Below are 18,879 nucleotides of genomic sequence, written 5' to 3'. Positions count from 1 at the left end.
GGAAACATTAGGATAGGGATTGTGCTGAGAATGGTATATGAATGTTGTGTGGAGGACTTGGATAACTTGAGACCAATGTGATGAAAAGACTCCTCTTTGGTGACTGTGTGTGAGATGCAAATGAGCAGGGACGAATGATTTCCTGGATCAAAGGAAAATATAGGTTGAATGGTTGAGGTTGTTGGAGACTACTATGGGAAATTGGTAGAGCAACTTTGATGAAAGAGTGATTTTGTGCAAGTTAAATGCTAAGGAAACAAAAACAAAAAACCCAAAGAAAATGTTGTTTTTGGATTGCTAATTACTCAAGAAGCTATGAGGAAGTGGTGTGGGTGTTTTGAAGGGCACACGCTTATGCGCTTCCCTGGCTGGTCAGCATTTGTTTGACTGATCAAAGGAGCCATTTGTGACAGGACTTAACATCCAAATCTAACCGGGATCAGAGAATCTCCTTTGGGCCAGGAGGCAATAAATGGGATAGCCCCTGTCGTAAATGGTCTTTTGTCAGGAGGAATCTTTAGGAAGTGCTTGGATTCTCCTTGCAAGACTCCTGTTTTTCCAGTCCAAAGGGCCAATAAAATTGATTGGCGAATGATACAAGATTTCCGAGTAGTAAATGAGGCAATGCAAACAAGAGCACCTAATGTGCCTGACCCGCACACACTTCTGAACGCTTTGAAACCAAACCAGAAGTTTTTCACAGTGATTGATCTTAGCAATGCATTTTTCTCAGTGCCAATCCACCCAGACTCAGCAGCAATTGCGACACATGGGCCTTGCCATGTGTCGACAGGAGGGGTGAGGTCAATTCACTACCTTTGGTTTAGATGCTTACTTAAATTTTTTTTGTAAAGCATGTCCTGTTTGTGTGAAACATAATCCACAAGGAAACATGAGACCTAAGAGAGGCTCCTTTCCAAAACCGTCTTACCCATTCCAAATCATGCACATAGATTTTATTAAACTCACACAAAGTGGACCTCACAAATACTGCCTAGTGATGATTGATGCATTTTCCAAATGGGTTGAAATAGTTCCAGCTAAACGAGCAGATGCCTTAACAGTGGCAAAAGCCATTTGCAAAACCGTCATACCGGTTCATGGCATCCCACAGATCATTTACAGTGACAATGGTCCACACTTTGTGAACCAAGTTGTACAAAACATGGCTGTACACCTTGGGATAACGTTAAAAAACCACTGTGCTTGGCACCCATCCAGTGCAAGCCTGGTTGAACGAGCAAACGCTACTATCAAAAGCAGGTTGAAAAAATGCATGGAATCAACAGGCAGAGCCTGGCTGGAGTGCCTAGACTTGGTGAAACTCTATATGAGAATCACCCCCAATTCAGAAGGGCTAACGCCTTTTGAAATTATACATGGGAGACCATATAGACTACCTGTGTTCACTCCAAATTTACAAAAAGCAGATGAAGAACAGACCTTGGCAGATTACATGATCAGAACGCTCAAAATGAAAGATGTGTTAAATGCAAATTTACTGCCGCCTGGTCTTCTTTCACCACAGGTTGACAACCTCATTAAGCCAGGAGACCGGGTCTACATCAAGGTCATCAAAAGAAAGAACTGGGCCAGCCCGCGGTGGGAGGGACCATTCCAAGTCTTGCTGACTACCCCCACTGCAGTAAAGATTGCTGAACGGCCCAGCTGGATTCACCTCAGCCACTGCAAGTTGCAGAGAGTGCTGGACCCCTCATTCGGAGTGGTGGGGAAGTTCCGACTTCAAAGGAGTTTCATCGCTTAGGGTGGAACGTCTCAACGTCGGTGAAGAATTCAGCGATCCTCACTCCGCTAGGCGAGGAGATGTCCCGGTGTCTCTGCCATCCTAGTAGCAACGGAATTCCATATGCCAGGTGGATTCTATGCTGCGCTGTGGTTGGAGTGTGCTATGGTTTGTGGGCTCATCTGAATGGACCAATGGACAGTGTCATTCGTGGAAGAAGATGGTCACATGATGAGAATTTCGAGGACTGGTCATGGGACCCCAGAAACCCATACGAAACCAACGCTTGGTACCGATATGTGAAGTTCAGTGTGAGAGCTCACACACAGGAGGGATGCTATGTGTGCTCCAGTGTGGGTGACAGACCACACCTACAGAATACATCATCAGCTGACGACAGCACACAACTCTTCTGGACGTCGACGCAGGGCTGTTGCAACCTTTGACCCTCATGCGAACGTGCCAGACGATCATAAAATATGGTCCGGCGGAGACAAAGTTGTTCATGCGCTTTTTCCTTGGATCGGTGTTGGAAAACAAGGACTCTACATCGAGACACTGAACTATCGTTTCCAATCGTTTGTGAATCTCTCGCTGCAGGTCAATGATGGTCAAAACAGAGAGATTCAGGCTATTAGGCTAATGTTCTTACAAAACAGGATGGTTCTGGACTTGATGACTGCAGCGCAAGGTGGTGTGTGCCACATTATTGGGACCTCCTGTTGCACATACATACCAGGAGAAAATGACACGCACATCAACGACGTCATGAATTCACTGAAGAACTTACAGCAGGCCATGTTAAAAGACAAAGTCCCACGTCAATGGGATTTCTTTTCGTGGCTATTCTCTGGCAACTGGTGACAACTGCTGATGAAATGTGTGACTCCTGTGCTTTTTGTGCTTGTGTTGATGTGCTTATTTACAACTTGTGTTATCCCGTGTTTGAAGTCTGCTGTATCAAGATTTTTATCTTCTACCATAGCACAAGTGCAAATACAACATATCAGACATGTCAAATGTGATGACTATGACGGCTGAATAATCACGAGCAGTTTTTGTCTTGACTGTTGTTATTGATAACATTCTGGTCGCCTAAGGCAGAGGGACCGTGTGAGACTTTTCCTGCATTATAACATCTTGCCGCAGGTTTTTCACTCACACACTAAAATTGATCTACGTAGATTGCTTAGATGATGTTTAGCCGAGCATGTTTTACAGAAACTTAATGATTTGACCATCGAAAATGCTTCGCAAGTGATGGGTACAATGATGTGCTGTTTCTGTGTTTTGATTTTATTGTTGTTTTTCTTTCTTCATTATATTTTCTAACTTATGTTTGATTGATCGGGGTGGGCATAATCATATGATAAACAGGAGGGATATGTTAGGGTTTATGAACTATCTTGATCGAATGATTATGTTGCGATGTAGACTAGAATGATGAACTTTGTTTTAACCTTCTACCTTTCTTTGACTCTGAAAAGTTTAACCATTCAGTTGTTGCCACTCTCCAAATGGTGTGTTGTTTAGATAGTCATCTGGAAGGCTCCACTAGGTTTTATTTCCACGACCTCGTAAAACAATAAACTGGGACCCTCTGAAGTGGTCAACCATTGTCTGTGGTGACCACCACACATGTAAATTGTCACCCCCACCTTTGTCACTCTCACCCCCACCCTTCTTCTCTCAATAAATACTGTCTTGCATGAATGCAACGGCAGACTTTGTTCGGACATTGCTGTATCTACAGTAACGAACAAATTCTCCACTTGCAAGTGTTCAAAGGGCATACTGTCTCTCGTGTGGTTCTTGCAAAATATGTTAGAGTCAGAACATCCCTAACACGGGGTGCCAAGCCAACTGATAAAGACGGTTTGGTCCCTGTATCATCGATGCCAGAGTTTGGTCCGCATTTCCGGTAATAAGTCGGATTCGTACCCAGTGAGGGTTGGACTCCACCAGGGCTGCCCTTTGAAACCGATTCTGTTCATAATTTTTATGGACAGAATTTCTAGGCGCAGCCAAGGCATTGAGGGTGTCCGGTTTGGGGACCTCAGCATCGGAACTCTACTTTTTGCAGACGACGTGGTGGTGTTGGCTTCTTCAAGCTGTGATCTCCATCTTTCACTGGAGCGGTTCACAGCCGAGTGTGAAGCAGTCGGGATGAGGGTCAGCACCTCCAAATCCGAGTCCATGGTCCTCGGTCGGAAAAGGGTGGAATGCCCTCTCTGGATCGGGCATGAGAGGGCACTGTCCCAAGTGGAGGAGTTCAAGTATCTTGGGGTCTTGTTCACGAGTGAGAGCAGGTTGGAGCGCAAGATCGACAGGTCGATTGGTGCAGCGTCGACAGTAATGCGGACTCTGTACCGGTCTATCATGGTGAAGAGAGAGCTGAGCCAAAAGGCAAAGCTCTCGAACGACATCCAGGATACAAGCGGCCGAAATGAGTTTCCTCCGCAGGGTGTCCGGGATCTCCCTTAGCGATAAGTTGAAAAGCTCGGTCATCCGGGAGAGACTCGGAGTAGAGCCGCTGCTCTTCCACGTTGAGAGGAGCCAGATGAGGTGGCTCCTGGACGCCTCCCTTGAGAGGTGTTCCGGGCATGTCCTGTCGGTAGGAGACCCTGGGGATGCCCCAGGACGCGCTGGAGAGACTATGTCTCTCAGCTGGCCTGGGAATGCCTTGGGATCCCCCGGGATGAGCTGGATGAAGTGGCTGGGGAGAGTGAAGTCTCGGAGTCCCTCCTAAAGCTGCTGCCCCCGCGACCTGACCCCGGATAAAGTTAAAGTCCCAAAGTCCCAATGATCATCGTCACACACACATCTGGGTGTGGTGAAATTTGTCCTCTGCATTTAACCCATGTGATTTTGATCCATCCCTTGGGGCTGAGGGGGGCAGTGAGCAGCAGCGGTGCCGCGCTCGGGAATCATTTGGTGATCTAATCCCCCAATTCCAACCCTTAATGCTGAGTGCCAAGCAGGGAGGCAGAGGGTTCCATTTTTATAGTCTTTGGTATGACCCGGCCGAGTAAGCGGCAGGAAGGAAGGAAGGAAGGAAGGAAGGAAGGAAGGAAGGAAGGAAGGAAGGAAGGAAGGAAGGAAGGAAGGAAGGAAGGAAGGAAGGAAGGAAGGATGGTACATCCAACAACAGAACATTTTGATCTCTCCACTTCGGCATCCTTGAGTTGTTTGGACTACAAGAGTCTCTCAGAGTAATAAAGATGGCAGATTTGCGAAACCGTTTGGCAACACCCATTACCTTGTTTGGTTTGTTCTGCCCCAACGGATTGTATTGTAATAGATAAAAATACGTAATAGAAAATGGAGAAAACTGAGGGGAGCAAATAATAGCCCCCGAACAGATTATAAAAGTATCTCTGCAGCACCTGGAGGGATAGATTAGATTTTTTTACACTATTGGAGAGTACATAAGAAAAATTAATGTAAAAGCAAAAAAAAGTGGATTTTCTTTTTGTCTTACTTACGATTATGTGACTGAATGCAGAAACTATGATGGTACTTCTCTTGTTGGACAAAGGACTGCAACTGTGAGTACCCATCTACAGTATACTGCAAAGTATATGATGCTGTCGCATGGCTGCACAACTGCTTGTCGCCACTGCAAAGAAAAAAAAAGAGCTGTCATCCAACATGTATCATGGCATTGCCTTTTTTGCATGCATTCATTCATCATCCGAACCACTTATCAAAAATTATTTTTTTCAAATTAAGATAGGAAATAGGACAGTCCATCATCATTCTCCAGACTTCCCCATGAGAATGCGTGTCTGTGAAATTGAGGAGGACTCAAGAGCCCGAATGACTCGCAACTCGACCATATCGAAAAAAAAATCTGAGTAAAAAATACCTCCAAGTTCGAGAACGCCATCCTCAAGAAAGTGAAAGGCATACTCAACAAACTGAGAGCCCAAACACCCAAAGGCCAATTCATACTCGCACATGGTGGCTGCATTGCATCACATGACCTATGCATTGGATCGCACAGCGCACACACGTAAGAAATCACGCAGCCTTCAACGCAGCGGCGTAGTATGAGCATTAGGGGTGCAACGGTACACAGCAAAATATTGAACCGTTCGGTCCGCTCTGCACGGGATAATACACCCTAATGGACCGCGGGAAAAAAGACAATGCATTATAATTAAATGCAGAAATTAAGGCAATGTAAAAAAGTGTTTTGTTTATTCATAATGATTTTATCACAAAACCTTGCTGATGTAACAAATGTAAAATTGTTTTTCTTAAATGAACACTTTTTACATTGCCTTAATTTCCTCATGTAATTATGATGCATTGTCTCTTTTGCATCCATGTACTCCCTGCAATGTGTTCACGCTACTAGTCATTTAAGCATTTAAAACTTTTTTAATTTCTCGTTGTCCGATCCACAGTCTTGCCGTCGTTTAATCTCGCTGTTATCTATCGTCCACCTGGGGCTTACTCTGGTTTTTCCTGGATGAATTTTCAGAATTCGTGATTGACCTGGTGAAAACTCCGGATGATATAACAATTCTGGGAGATTTTAATATTCATATAAATTTACCATCAGAAGCATTTACTGTGGCGTTTCAGACAATAATGGATACATTCGGTTTTACACAAGCAATACAGGCAGCAACGCATAAAAATGAAAATACTTTCGATCTTTGTTTATTAATTTTTTGTTCATCGCTCTTATTTATTCATTGTATGTGCCTTCTTGTTTTTACTCTTTGTGTTGTTTACTTGAATGTTTTTTGTCCGTGGACCAATATAATATTTTATATATATATATATATATATATATATATATATATATATATATATATATATATATATATATATAATATGCAATGTCTTGTCACTGTGGGATAGTAGGAAACGAAATTGTGATCTCTTTGTGTGTCTTGATGTGAAGAAATTGACAATGAAGCAGACTTTGATCTGGTATTATCCCAAGGATTGGCAATCTCAAATATAATGGTACTGCCATACACTACTGTCATGCTCGATCACTACCTAATAAAATTTTAGCTCTCTGTCAACGACAGGAACGCAGTGAAAGCTACAGCAATCGTAATATTAGCTGAGTTACTGCCGCTGGCAACTGCCGTATTTCCTGCATATATTGGCTCAATTGATAATATCACAAATGAACTCAATGCAGCACTGTTAAACGCCATCGACTCAGTAGTGCCTCTATATCTTAACACTCGTCGTAGAAGGCCTACTCTGTGGTTCATGGATGAAATGCGTGCGCTTAAACAATTATGTAGAAAGCTTGAACGCAAATGGCGTTTAACCAAACTTGGTGTGACAGACTCCTGAAATACTAAGAAGCGAAAATTAATTATTTCTCTCGAATTATTGGTCTCAGTAAAAACAATCCTTATATGCTTGTTTGATACGGTGGCAAAGCTAATGCTACGGCAGCCGATCTCCGATAGCTTCCCCCACTCAGCCGACGAGTTCATGAAATTTTTTTGCTCCAAAGATTCAATCCATTAGGGATGAGATCACGGTGACTGTTCCAATCATTGAATCAAGACTGCCAATTACGGAAACTCATGCGAAATCCCTCTCAAATTTGAATAACGTGTCCTTTGAAAGCCTTACACAATTGGTTCACGCTATCGTTCTAAAAAATAATCACAAATTTGGTCCTTGGGTCAATTTGACCACAGAAAAATTTACCACGTTTGTCAGACCGGAACACAATGAGGCCCCGGTGCGCAGGCGCAAGGCGGCAGCTCAAGGCGCGGCTCAAGCAAACAGGCAAGAGGAGCTTCCGCTCCTATGCAAATCATGTATCTAAATTTAAAAGACCTGAAGCCCCAACCATAGGACAACAAAACATGTCATTGTCAGATTATTAGAACATTTTTTAGATTATTAGAACCCGGCCTCATGATCGACTGCAAGAAATGGCCAGCTTGTGATGAATCCCCTCGTATGTGAGAGCTGTGCATGTGTGTGCCTAAGAGGGTGCCTATGTGTTAAAATGATTAAAATTGGCTAAACTTTTAGTGCAAAGAAATTTGCTAGACTGTGGTATTTTCGATTAGCACCGCAAAACAGAAACAATTTAGAAAAATAAAAAAAGAGAGGAAAAGAAAGAAATCTGTTTGTGGGCAGAAACTGGTTCTTATGACAAATTCGAAAGCAAGACAGAACATGCATTCAGGAATTGGATGAAGCAAAATTGAGAATTTAAGACATTGCAATGCTACATTTAAGAGAAATAATGGAAAAAATTAGGATAAGGAACGTGAGTTGAGAGTAATATATAAATGTGTGGAAAGCTTGGATAAATTGAGATGTGATGGAAAGACTCCTTTTTGGAGACTGCGTGTGAGATGCAAATGACAAGGATGAATGATTTCCTGAATGAAAGAAAAATACAGATTGAATGGTTGAGGTTCTTGGAGACTACTGTGGAAAATTAGTAGAACAACTTTGAAGAAAGAGTAATTTTGAGCAAGTTAAATGCTAAGAAAAAAAAATTGCTTTTGGATTGATAATTATCCAGAGAAAAAACTGGAGAACCAGTAACGCATGCAGAAGATATGTGAACTGGGAAACTGAGAAGCGTTTTGGAAAGAAAGTCAAATTAAATGATGATAGAATCATATGTAGTAAAGAACACATCTTCCCAAAATGTTTGTCAAGGCGTGAGGCATGGGTGTCGCCAAGCTTCAGAAGGGGGGAAAGTGTGGTACAGAGTGGAAGACAAAAGTAATACACCACTTCACTACATATAGATTCTCTAATACATAAGGAGTCGTATCATTAAGTTAAACATTTTCTCAAAATATTGCGATAAACAATTGGAAAATGATTGAAAAGTGAATAAAGAAGCTATGAGGAAGTGATGTAGCTTTGGAAGGGCACGCGCTTATGCTCTTCCCTGACTAACCAACATTTGTTTGACTGATAAGAAGGTGGGTAAAGGAACCATCTACAGGACTTTACGGTCCATTCCACCAGTCCAAATCCAACCAAGATCGGAGAATCTCCTTTAAAACAGGAGGCAATAAATGGGATAGCCCCTGTCATAAATGGTCTTTGGTCAGGAGGAATCATTAGGAAGTGCTCAAACTCTTCTTGCAAACACTCCTATTTGCCCAGTTCAAAAGGGCAATAAAATTGATTGGTGAATGATACAAGATTTACAAAAAGCTGATGAAAAAACTATCCTTGGCGGATAGCATGATCAGAGCACTCAAACTGAAAGATGTGTCAAATGCATATTTACTGCCGCCTGATCTTTCTTCCTCTCAGGTTGACAACTCCATCATGCCAGGAAACTGGGTCTACATCAAAGTCATCAAAAGAAATAACTAGGCCCATCCACGGTGGGAGGGACCATTCCAAGTCTTACTGAGTACCCCCACTGCACTGAACGTTGCTGGAAGGCCCAGCTGGATTCACCTCAGCCACTGCAAGTTACAGATAATGCTGGACCCCATTTTCGGAGTGGTGGGGAAGGCTGACTACAAAGGGGCTTCATTGTTTAGGGTGGGGCATCTCAATGTTGGTGAAGAATTCAACGATCCCCACTCTGACAGGCAATGGAATATGCCAGTGTCTCTGCCATCCTAGTAGCAACGGGGCTCCACATGCCAGGTGGATCCTCTGCTGCGTTGTGGTTGGAGCGTGCTATGGTCTATGGGCTCATCTGAATAGACCAATTGACAATGTCAACTGAGGAGAAAGATGGTCACATGATGAGAACTTTGACGACTGGTCATGGAACCCCAGAAACCCATACGAAACCAACACTTGGTACCAGTATGTAATGTTCACTGTGAGATCCCACACACAGGAGGGATGCTATGTGTGTTCCAAACTCCCCCCTTCCTCCACGTAAGTTTACCTGGAGGCCAGAGCAATGACTGTCACCGAAGCGAAATGCATGGCCTCTTTGGGAGGAGTTGGATATCAACACCATGCTGTCACAGTCAGTGATGCTACCCCTACCGCCCTGGACTCACAGAAAGGAACCTGTGATCAAATTCTTTTGGATGAATCTCAATGTGACTGTTGAAGGACGAAAGATGCCACAAGTAGCCTAAAGAAAAAGGCTACCTGGAGTGGACTACACGTGTTTCATTCTTGGAAATGAAACCCACAAATGCATTGACGACGACTGCTCTCTAGGAGGAAACTGGATGGGAGCTTTGGACATCACCGCTGAGTGCCAGAATAGGAGAGCCATTTCAAGTGGTGAGGACTCTCCGAACAATATGGCTGCACCATCGAACGGGACCTACTTCATTCAGAATGGCTGGTGGCTTTGTGGTCACAAAGTTTATCCGATGCTGCCCGCCAACTGGATAGGTTTGGAGTGTGTGCACCAGTGTGGGTAACAGACCACACCTACAGGATACAACATCATCAGCTGACGACGGCACACAACTCTTCTGGACGTCGACGCAGGGCTGTTACGACCTTTGAACCACATGATCCCATCTGGGGTACGAATATCCCTGACAGCCATAAAGTGTGATTCATTGGAGACAAAGTCGTTCATGCCGTTTTTTCCTTGGATCGGAGTTGGAAAACAATCATTCTTCATCGAGACACTGAACTATCGTTTTCAATCCTTTGTGAATCTCTCGCTGCAAGTCAATGATGGAAAAAAATAGAGAGATTCAGGCTATTAGACTGATGGTCTTGCTAAACAGGATGGTTCTGGACTTGATGACTGCAGCACAAGGGACCTGCATGTACCACATTATTGGGACTTCCTTTTGCTCATACATTCCAGGAGTAAATGATACTAATGTTAATGATACTCACATTAACGACGCCGTGAACTCAGAAGAATTTACAGTGGACCGTGTCGGAAGACAAGATCCTACATCAATGGGATTTTTTTCATGGTTATTCTCTGCTGTTGAAACTTGTGACTCCTGTGAGTGTTGTGCTGGTATAGTTGTGCTAATTTACGACCTGTTATCTCATGTTTAAAGTCTGCTGTGACAAGAGTTGCGTAGCACAGGTACAAATACCACTTCTCAGGCATGTCGAATGTGATGATTTTAATGTGCTGCAAAACGTGGATTGCGTAGGATTTGACCATCCAAAATGCCTCGCAAGTGAATACAATGATGTACTGTTTCTGTGATAAATATATGAAAATAAGAAATATTTATAAAAATAAGAAAATTATTATTATTTTTTTTAAAATGTCATGCGATCAACCAGTAGTAGCTTACTTTGGTGACGCCGCTGACCACAGTTGCTGTAATGCTGAAAGCAATAATTCTGAAACGTACTGAAACATTTTGGCAGAGCGCCGTGTACAACCAGTATGGATCAACAAATTCATCAATTGATCTATATATAAGGATATGTATCTGCATTATAAGGCGCACTGTGGTTTTTTGAGTAAATTATAAGCTTTAAGTGCGCCCTATAGTGCGGAAAATACGGTACATGCCCATAGCCCAATAGATCTAGTTTTCTAATACAACATTCAAATACTAAGAAGGATTCAATCTAAACCATATTAATATCCCAGATCATTATTAAAAGAAGAGGGCAATGTTGAACAGATTTCTATTGCAGTTTGTCCTTGTATCATTTCAATGTTTTCAATCAATCGATCCATCGATCCATCCATCTTCTATCACTTAGCCGGGGTCGGGTCGCAGGGGCAGCAGCTTTAGGAGGGACGCCCAGGCTTCCCCCTCCCCAGCCACTTCGTCCAGCACAACCCAGGGGATCCCAAGGCATTCCCAGGCCATATGAGAGACAGTCTCTCCAGCACGTCCTGGGTCATCCCCGTGGACTCCTGCCGGTGGGACATGCCCGGGACGCATCCAGGAGGCACCCTAATGAGATGTCGGAGCCACCTCATCCAATTCCTAACAACGTGGAGAAGCAGTGGCTCTCCACTGAGATCCTCACGGAGGACCGAGCTTCTCACCCTATCTCTAAGGGAGAGCCCCGACACCCTGCGGAGGAAACTCATTTTGGCCGCTTGTATTCGGCCAGTTTTTGTATTGTATTATTTTGGTCACGACCCGTAGCTCATGACCATAGGTGAGGGTAGGAGTGTAGATCAGTGCTTCACAATTATTTTCTGTGATGCCCCCCCAGATGACCGCTGGGATAGGCTCCAGCACGCCCGCGACCCCTGTGGGGACTAAGCGGTTCAGAAGATGGATGGATGGATGGATGGATGGATGGATATTTAAACTATAAACATTCTTGACCAACTGCCATTTCATGCTAAAAAAATACAATAAAATAACAATAAACATACATAATATTAAATTAAATTAGAGCAATAAATAATATCCAATTCAAAGTAATCAGCAACATTAACTCAGGAGCACAATATATAAACCATTTTAACGTACAAAACAAAAATGAATAAAACAATTTGTGCTGTTTTTTTAATCAAAATGAGGCAGCATGACGGAGACCATATCCACAGCTGCAGATAGTATCAGCTCTTCTGCAATGGTGTGGGTTTTTTTGCACTGAGCAATTTGGTACGCTGCTTTATATGATTCTTACAGTGCTTGCTGATTGACTGAAGTAGCATTCACAGAGTGGGATGATTGTTGGCAATATTCAGCCCATTTAATGCTGAAAAACATCAAGCATCTTATCAGCGTGATTGGGGTGCAATGACTTGTGCCGCCTTAATTTATTTGGCTTCATACTGTCCGCTGCCTACATTGTAAGGCACAGTAAACACACCAGTCTTTCCTCGTCTCCCGTTGTAGTCACACTAAAGCCGAGTGCTAAGTATGCTTCGTCATATTTCCTTGTCTTAGTTTTTGTGTGACTCTCAATTCTCTTATCTCCGTTTCTCATTGCGGTTCTTTTCACCCCTATTAAATATTGTTCCATGGTGTCCCACTGCACTTTTTATCCCCTGTTCTGTGTTGTGTGTACGTATGTTCCGTGCACTCTACACTATACAGCGAATACTCCTTGCGCACACTCTTACAGTGATAACGCCACTCCCACCTACTGCAGTGGATATCTAATTAGCCTTTAATCTAGTACAGCCCAAAGAAAAGCATGTTACCTGGTGTCACACGCACCCCCCCTGGTAACGCACTGTGCTCCCCCAGGAGGGCGCGCCCCACTATTTGAGAAGGACTGGGTAGATTGACCGGTAAGTCTTCACCACAACAGACTGGCACAGAGTCCTCATATAATAACAATAAATAATAATACATTATTTTGGTAAAGCGCTTTTCATAAAAGAATCTCAAAGTGCTACAGAAATAAAACTAGTAATAAAAACACACAAGAAACCAGAATAAAGGCATAAAAGCATAAAAGCACAGAGAGGATAGGAGACATCTATGAGGAGCCGGGGAAAGCCTTTCTAAAGAGAAACGTTTTAAGCCCCTTTTTAAAATTGTCCACAGACTGGGGTTGATGTAGGTGCGCAGGTAAAGAGTTCCAAATGTGGGGGGCAGCGGCGCAGAAAGCTCGATCTCCCATGGTGCATAGTCGTGTACGGCGCAGATGAAGGAGGTTGGAGCTTTGTGACCGGAGGTTACGGGTGGATGAGTGAGGAGTAAGGAGGTCTTTGAGGTATTGAGGGGCATTACTGTAGATGCAGAGGTGGATGATGAGGGCGATCTTGTAATGAATTATTGATGTTATAGGAAGCCAGTGTAGAGTGTGGAGAGATGGAGACCAATGTTGGTGTGGAGACGGTTAAGGAGTATTTGGTGGTCAATGGTATCAAAGGCTGCTGAGAGATCAAGGAGGATGAGCAGGGAGGGGGATCCTGAAATGAAGACATGTCCTGAAGTGAATGTACGGTAACTTTATGTCTCTCCTCTGCCTGGTGGCATGTTAGCTACCACCTTCTTGCCATTACGACCATACTGTATTTCTTTATAGCATACCACGCACATAAACACCTAAGCAGTTTCACCTTTTTGCCCATGTTTCTCTGAGCCACGCCAATCTCCATTTCAGCCCGCTCACTCTTTGTTTGATCTTCTTCCCTCTGGAAAGAGGTACAGGTGCCTGCGCTCCCGCACCACCAGAATCGCCAACAGCTTCATACTCCAAGCTGTCAGGATCCTGAATTCTCTTCCCCCTCCACCCTCGGCTGCATAACGTCCTGTTCTTTTGCGCTATATTCTGGCTGTCTGCTGTATGCACGCTTGCTCCATTTTGCTCCTCTAATTTATCTATTTATTTATTTATTGTTTATTTATTTGGGTTATTTGCTTATTACTTATTCATCGCTCTTGTCTATTCGTTTTTACCCTTTGTGCTGTTTGCTTGTAAGTGTTGTGTACTGTGTCTAATCACCATGGGACAGTGGGAAACGTAATTTCGATCTCTTTGTGTGTCTTAACATGTGAAGAAATTGACAATAAAGCTGACTGACTTTGAATTTTGACAGCTTTGTCGACAGAAGTGGTGTCGGTGTAAATGATTGCATAAACTTGCTGAAGAAATATAATTTATAGTTATAGTTAAATTTATAGTTTGTTTGTTTTCCTTTTTAATTTGTCATTTTTTTATGACCGGATGTGACGTAGCGGACATTGCGTAGCGAGCGCGGGACAAGAAAGTAGTAAGTCGAGACGCGCAGGAGAGGAGCGAGGGTAGCGAGCGAGACAGGAAGAGTGGAGCTTACACGATCAACAAAGAAAATTAATTTTTGGTTACAATTGGTCAAGGGAGCACAGGGTAAACATAATTCACTGTTTAAAGATTTACTTTCGTGTTGTTGACCAAAGTCGTTGATTGTAGCAGTGTCAATGTGTGTTTGTAACATGTTTGTGAAGTCACACGGTATTGTATATGTGAAAGTTGCGTAATGTCAAATATGAATTTCTTTTATTTCATTTCTCTTGTTTTCACGGTGTTTGTTCACATTTGTAAGAATATTTTTAAACATCAGTACGAGGCGTGGATCTTTTGACCGGGAGTAGCTACAGTCGGAGCCCAAGTTCATAAATAGCGCGTCCATCTCGGAAAGCTAAGTTTTCTTTTATCCGCCTGAGCTAGCTGTACCGCGCTTGTCTTTTTCATGGGAGAAGAAAAATAAAATACTGTAGAATCACGAGGAGATACGCAAATGTAGCAAACTGTCAGCCCATACCCTCAACATTATGTGACGGCAATGTTAATAAGTAATGACGAGACATCGAAGAAACCGCTGTAAATGAATTGTATGCTTCAATGTCCATTTTGAGTTCGTAACCACCCAAAACGTGCCCAGCCTTCATTTTGCTCATTAACGGAAATATGTCATAGCGACGGAGAACATTAATTCATGAAAGCAGAGAGGAGAATGGTAACATACAGTGGGGAGAACAAGTATTTGATACATTGCTGATTTTTCAGGTTTTCCCTATTGCAAAGCATGTAGAAGTCTGTAATTTCTATCATAGGTACTCTTCAACTGTGAGTGATGGAATCTAAAACAAAAATCCAGAAAATCACAGTAGATTTTCAAATAATTAATTTGCATTTCATTGCATGACATAAGTATTTGATCATCTATCAACCAGTAAGAATTTTGTCTCTCACAGACCTGTTAGTACTTCTTTAAGAAGCCCACCTCTTCTTCACTCATTACCTGTATTAACTGCACATATTTGAACCCGTTACCTGTATAAAAGACACCTGTCCACACACTCAATCAATCAGATTCCCGCCTCTACACAATGCCCAAGACCAGAGAGCTGTGTAAGGAGATCGGGGATAAAATTGGCCAATAGGCAAGCAGCTTGGTGAGAAGGCAACAAATGTTGGTGCAATTATTAGAAAATGGGAGAAATTCAAGACAACGGTCAATCTCCCTTGGTCAGGGGCGCCATGCAAGATCTCACCTCGACAGGCATCAATGATCATGAGGAAGGTGAGGAATGAGCCCAGAACTACACGGCAGGACCTGGTCAATGACCTGAATAGAACTGGGACCACAGTCTCAAAGAAAACCATCAGCAACACACTACGCCATCAAGGATTAAAATCCTGTAGTGCATGCAAGGTGCCCTTGCTCAAGCCAACACATGTCAAGGCCCATTTGAAGTTTGCAAATGACCATCTGGATGATCCAGAGGAGGAATGGTAGAAGGTCATGTGGTCTGATGAGACAGAAATAGAACTTTTTGGTTTAAACTCCACTCGTCGTGTTTGGAGGAAGAAGAATGATGAGTACAACCCCAAGAACACCATCCCAATTGTGAAGCATGGCGGTGGAAACATTCTTTGGGGATGCTTTTCTGCAAAGGGAACAGGACGACTGCATGTATTCAAGGAAGGATGAATGGGGCCATGTATCGGGAGATCTTGGCCAACAACCTCCTACCCTCAGTATGAGCATTGAAGATGGGTCGCGGCTGGGTCTTCCAGCATGTCAACGACCCTCAACACACAGCCAGGGCAACTAAGGAGTGGCTCCATAGGAAATGAAGTGGGAGCAACATCAATGTGTAAATACTCTTATTAATTTATACAAACATAGTTGCTCCATCAGAGCACAGACACGGCACACAGAGCTTGGTAACTTTTCCATTACACATAAGGCACAGCTCATTGAAATCATGACACATAGATACAAAACATCCAATAGATAACAAGACATTGAGGTGATAACAGAACAAATATCTGCCTTATGAGGATATGTTTTTTCTTCTTTTCCCCTCCCTTTTCTTCCCTTCCGTATTCCTGCTCGCGGACAGTATAAAACCTTCTGATCTGGAGTCTGACCTTGTTGTTTCATCTGCTGAAGTGCATTGTGTACTGACTGCCATGAAACAACCCAAGATCTTGCAAATAAAGAACCAACTATTACCCCACATCTTTGTTTTCCTTGCTCAACGACGTGATGTCCAGTTGAGCGGTTTTTGGACAAAGAGTGGGAGAGCTTCATCTGCGGTCTGGAGGCCCGGGGCCCCACCTTTAGAAGGTAAGAAGACCTTCATAACCTGTGGCTTCTGCGCGATAGTGGAATTGTTTTTCCCGACCCCAATGTGGAGGTGGTTGTTTCTTTGGGGATTTCTTTTTTAATGTGTTAAAACTTCAGAGTTGGAATCCGGGGTTTTCTTTTTTCATTGTGTTAAAACTTCTGAGGTGGAATCCGGGGTTTTCTTTTCTATTGTGTTAAAACTTCCGAGGTGGAATCCGGGGTTTTCTTCTTTTATTGTGTTAAAACTTCTGAGGTGGAATCCGGGGGGTTCTTTTCTATTGTGTTAAAACCTCTGAGGTGGAATTGGGGTTTTCTTTTATGCTTCATTTGTGAGTGTTTTTGTGCTCTTGTGTATTGTCTTTATTGTGGAGGGCCGGTGATAGGGCATTGGCTCTGTTGCTATAAAGTAGAGCAGACATATTTAGGGTGTTGGCCCTTGACAGTCTGGTTGTAATATTGTTGAAGTTGTCTATACATAATTGTTACTGTTGTTGTTATTACTGTTACGCATCATTAATAGTACTAATTCGGATCAATAATGAAAATGGAAGGTGAATTTGATCACAGAAAAAGATTGGTTTGATTTGAAACCACTTCCATTGGCGAATAAGAGTGTGCAAGGTCAACTGAGTTCTGCTGTTGCAATTCAAGTGGAATTTATTCCGCCAAAAGAGCGCAATGAAAAATGAAAAGAAATGACTGATTGGATAAAGAACTTTCAAAGCTCTGGACACTTATCTACTGATGATCACAAAACAGATGTGTGGCATTGTTACAAAAAAGTGAAGCTAAATTGGTTATCAGATTGGAAGAATTGACTTCAGTTCTTGTGTGTTTGTGCGTGATGTCTGTGAAATTTTAATGTCAGTCTGTTGTCGTCCTTCTGTGTGTTTGTGCGCGCATGTGAGGAAGTTGGGGGTCCTCGTGTCTGTTTATTTGAATGAGTGATTGGAGCTAGGCGGAACAGCATGGCTCCAATGGAGGGAAGTAGGTCTACGGTTCGAGCAGGGGAGACTGATGAATGTGCATGCGCTCCTCCCGGGGCGTGTGGCCGCGGGGCGGGGCCTGGTCTCTGCGCGTGGTCGTATGCTGTGCGCGCGCGGGTGGGGGCCAGTGGCATGATCGCGACAAGGGTGGCCAACCTGTGACGAATCGATGATGCAATGCCGGGCCCTCCCTCGTTCGGGTGGGGCTGTGGCTGCGCGCGGGGCGGGGTGTGCCCGCTTCGGGGGGCAGTGTGGGGGTGGTGGTGAGTGACAGTAAAACATGATGATGGGAGAATGAATGATAATTCATACACGACATTGACTACAGAAATCGCCACCCAGAGAAATGAACGTTAAACTGCTTGCCAACAGGTGTGAAAAAAGCATGCTTGGACTTATTATTGCAATACTATGTGTAACTGTGGGCCTAACAAACGCCCACATGATATATAGACATATTATTTTTTTAATGATGTGATATAGTAATAATTTCCTAAAGAAGGTTAGATAGGCTTTTGCAACAATAATTTATGAGAGGACGGGAGTAATCAGATAAGAGCTACGGCTGGGAGTTTTCTGGATAATAGACAATGAGCTGAACTGGATCAAGGGGGGTCTACTCGTGAATTGCAGCAAAAATTCCAATTGATCTATCTATCATATTTCATATGATATCTGGCGATATTAGGCAGTCAAGAGTTGAAAAGAATAAATTAAGACTACATTTGGGACACAGACACGAGATGAGTTAATTGAATAGAAAACCATCCATCTTCTTCCGCTGATCCGGGGTTGGGTCGTGGGGACAGCAGCTTTAGGAGGGACTCCCAGACTTCCCTCTCCCCAGCCACTTCATCTAGCTCATCCCGGGGGATGCCAAGGCATTCCCAGGCCAGCCGAGAGACATAGTCTCTCCAGCACGTCCTGGGTCGTCCCTGGGGTCTCCTACCAGCGGGACATGCCCGGAACACCTCCCCAGGGAGGCGTCCAGGAGACATCCTGATGAGATGCCCAAGCCACCTCATCTGGCTCCTCTCAAAGTGGAGGAGCAGCGGCACTACTCCGAGTCCCTCCTGGATGACCAAGCTTCTCACCTTATCTCTAGGGGAGAGCGGAGGAAAACTAATTTCGGCCGCTTGTATCCGGGGTCTCGTTCTTTTGGTCACGACCCATAGCTCATGGTAGGGTAGGAGCATAGATCGACCGGTAAACTGAAAGCTTTGCCAACGGAC

At 43.6% G+C, this 18,879-nt stretch overlaps 1 protein-coding gene, 1 long non-coding RNA gene and 1 pseudogene across 4 annotated transcripts in view; 2 read left to right on the top strand and 1 right to left on the bottom strand.

The window, feature by feature from the left end:
* LOC147061328 (tectonic-1-like) overlaps positions 1-18,879 on the bottom strand; it is a 104,354-nt gene that overhangs the window by 69,049 nt on the left and 16,426 nt on the right. For all 3 annotated transcript variants that reach the window (XM_085934938.1, XM_085934946.1, XM_085934954.1), the window contains exon 3: positions 5,230-5,363. In XM_085934938.1, coding sequence (XP_085791064.1) covers positions 5,230-5,363 — 134 coding nt within the window. The remainder of the gene's footprint in view (positions 1-5,229; positions 5,364-18,879) is intronic.
* LOC147061330 (uncharacterized) lies at positions 5,705-9,088 on the top strand (annotated as a pseudogene).
* LOC147061329 (uncharacterized) lies at positions 13,056-14,145 on the top strand. Its single transcript, XR_015068571.1, has 3 exons — positions 13,056-13,312; positions 13,387-13,540; positions 13,745-14,145. It is a non-coding gene; the product is annotated as an uncharacterized LOC147061329 (long non-coding RNA).

The sequence above is a fragment of the Syngnathus leptorhynchus genome, chromosome 2, assembly GCF_054491065.1.
Source record: "Syngnathus leptorhynchus isolate UIUO chromosome 2, UIUO_Slep, whole genome shotgun sequence".
Lineage (NCBI taxonomy): Eukaryota > Metazoa > Chordata > Actinopteri > Syngnathiformes > Syngnathidae > Syngnathus > Syngnathus leptorhynchus.
The sequence above is the reverse complement of the archived record's forward strand: the minus strand, read 5'-3'. Positions and strand labels throughout refer to the sequence as shown.